This window comes from Coffea eugenioides, chromosome 7 (assembly GCF_003713205.1).
Source record: "Coffea eugenioides isolate CCC68of chromosome 7, Ceug_1.0, whole genome shotgun sequence".
Lineage (NCBI taxonomy): Eukaryota > Viridiplantae > Streptophyta > Magnoliopsida > Gentianales > Rubiaceae > Coffea > Coffea eugenioides.
The window spans coordinates 10,364,399-10,366,522 of NC_040041.1; the positions used below are offsets into that span (position 1 = coordinate 10,364,399).

A 2,124-nucleotide genomic window follows, 5' to 3' on the forward strand; every position below is an offset into this window, starting at 1 on the left:
TCAATTTACCTTTTTTCCCTAATTTAGAAAACATTACTTGCCAAATAAAAAAGTAGTATTAGTTGGTCAAATCTACAAGGGAACCACTTATTTTCAATTTACCTTTTTTCTTCAACAGTTGTCAATACAATTTCAGTAGTTGTCATTCCTTGTTTTCCTGATTGATTACCTGTACAAAACCTGTGATAAACCATCTCTTTTTTGGTACATTTTTTCATATTTATGCCAATGATCACTTTTTCAAAATTTCTTCCTCATTTGGGGAACCAGATTGAACTCCACATATTGATATTAAAAGTGGGATCAAAGTGGGATGAACGGCTTCAATCACTTAATATGTGCAATTTCATTTCTTTCATTGGAGACCTTTTATGTAGAGGGTTATTTAGGTATGAATTGGGGAAGGTTGGCAACACAAAGAATGATACCATCCATGGTGGTTGACTTGCTGATGCAAAACAAGATCAATTACGTCAAGCTTTTCAGTGCAAGTGACAATGTCTTGGAAGCCTTTTCAGCGACTGACATTGGACTGGAAATCACAATGCCTAATCAATCTACACAGAAGATGAAAACTCAGGCTGATGTGGATGAGTGGGTGGTTCAGATTATTGTAAGCCATCCCAATGTCCATTTCACGTATGTTTTTCTTTGACTAGCTCCTACCTCTTTCTATAAACTCCCAACCCCCAATTTCCAGGCCTAGAATTTGATCCTCCCTGCTGACGGTGAGGCAAGACTCTTAAGAGCCATTACTTAGCCACTGGATGAATCCGAATGTTGTACCTTATAACTCCCGTCACACCTTGAAAGAGATATTATTACATGAATTTTTGGTTATAAATTTGAGTATAATTTAATGGTTAACAATTTAATTTCTCCTTTTTTTTAGCTCTCTTATTGATTATATTTTCATTTTTGGTCAACTTTTGTTTGAATTTTTTTTATAGGTATGTTTGCATTGGGACGCAGCCATTATCGACAAGATTTTTCAATCAAACATATCCCGAAGCTATTCAGGTATTGGACTGGATGCAACAAGCTCTTAATTTAATGAATAAAAGTGAAATTAAAGCAACAATGAGTCATTTCACTGATGTCCTCATCCATGCAAAGAAACCATCAGAGGGTGCTTTCAGAAAAGATTTAGAGCCAAACATTACTAGGTCATGCCAGATTCTGCAGAGCAACAATGCTCCAATTGGAGTGGTTATTTTCCCACTCGTTAATGTTAATGATTTGTTCAACGGTGACACTGAATTTGCATTTCTTGAGAACAACTCCACCTCAGTGTTCAAAGATGGGGACAAAACCTATTCAAATGTCGTAGAGGTCATGTATGATATGTTCGATGTTGCATTAGAGAAAGTGGGGTGTCCAAACATGACAATCATTATAGATGCAATTGGATGGCCAACAGATGGAATAAAAGATGGAAACATCCCAAATGCACAGAGATTTTATCAGGGCTTGGCTAAATTTGTAGCTAGTAAGAAAGGAACTCCTCGACGTCCTGGTCCGATTGATGTCTATATCCATAATTTATCTGATGAAAATAAGATAAACAAGAATGCCGGGTCTTTCATGCGACACTGGGGTATCTACAAATTTGATGGACAGCCTAAGTTTAACTTTGATCTTCAGGGGCTTGGGCGCGATGTCAAGCTAGTACCAGCTATAGGCATTACACATATGCCTAAAAGGTGGTGCATTTTCAATGACCGATACACATCAGATATTGGTAAAGTTGCTTATAATGTTTTTGATGATCAAGTAAAGTACGCATGTGACACTGCAGATTGCACGGCATTGGATCCTGGAGGTTCATGCAGCAATTTGACATACATGCAGAGGCTTTCGTATGCCTTTAATGTGGGCTTCCAAAAGGCTGCTCAAAGTGTGTACAACAAATCGTGTTATTACAACGGATATGGTAAGATAGTCTCAGAAGATCCTTCAACTCCATCCTGCACATTCCCTGTGGAAATATTAGCTGCTGAGATCCCTAATTTTACTGGATACGCACGAAGCCTGGCTCATGCTCTCAAGCCATCATCGATATCATTGATGACTGTTGTCGTGCAGGCGTTGTACATCTGCTTCACTTTAATGTGTACATGCTGA

General features: G+C 38.1%; 1 protein-coding gene across 1 annotated transcript; it reads left to right on the top strand.

Annotated features, from left to right (window-relative positions):
• Positions 1 to 421: 421 nt before the first annotated feature.
• On the top strand, positions 422 to 2,124 carry LOC113776844 (glucan endo-1,3-beta-glucosidase 8-like). Its single transcript, XM_027321900.1, has 2 exons — positions 422 to 639; positions 951 to 2,124. Exons 1-2 carry the CDS (start codon positions 422 to 424, stop codon positions 2,122 to 2,124), a joined length of 1,392 nt encoding a protein of 463 aa, XP_027177701.1.

Coding starts and splice junctions, on each gene's coding strand:
- LOC113776844 (XM_027321900.1), top strand. CDS start 422: ATGATACCATCCATGGTGGTTGACTTGCTGATGCAAAACAAGATCAAT. Junction 640..950: donor CATCCCAATGTCCATTTCAC/GTATGTTTTTCT, acceptor TTTTTTTTATAG/GTATGTTTGCATTGGGACGC.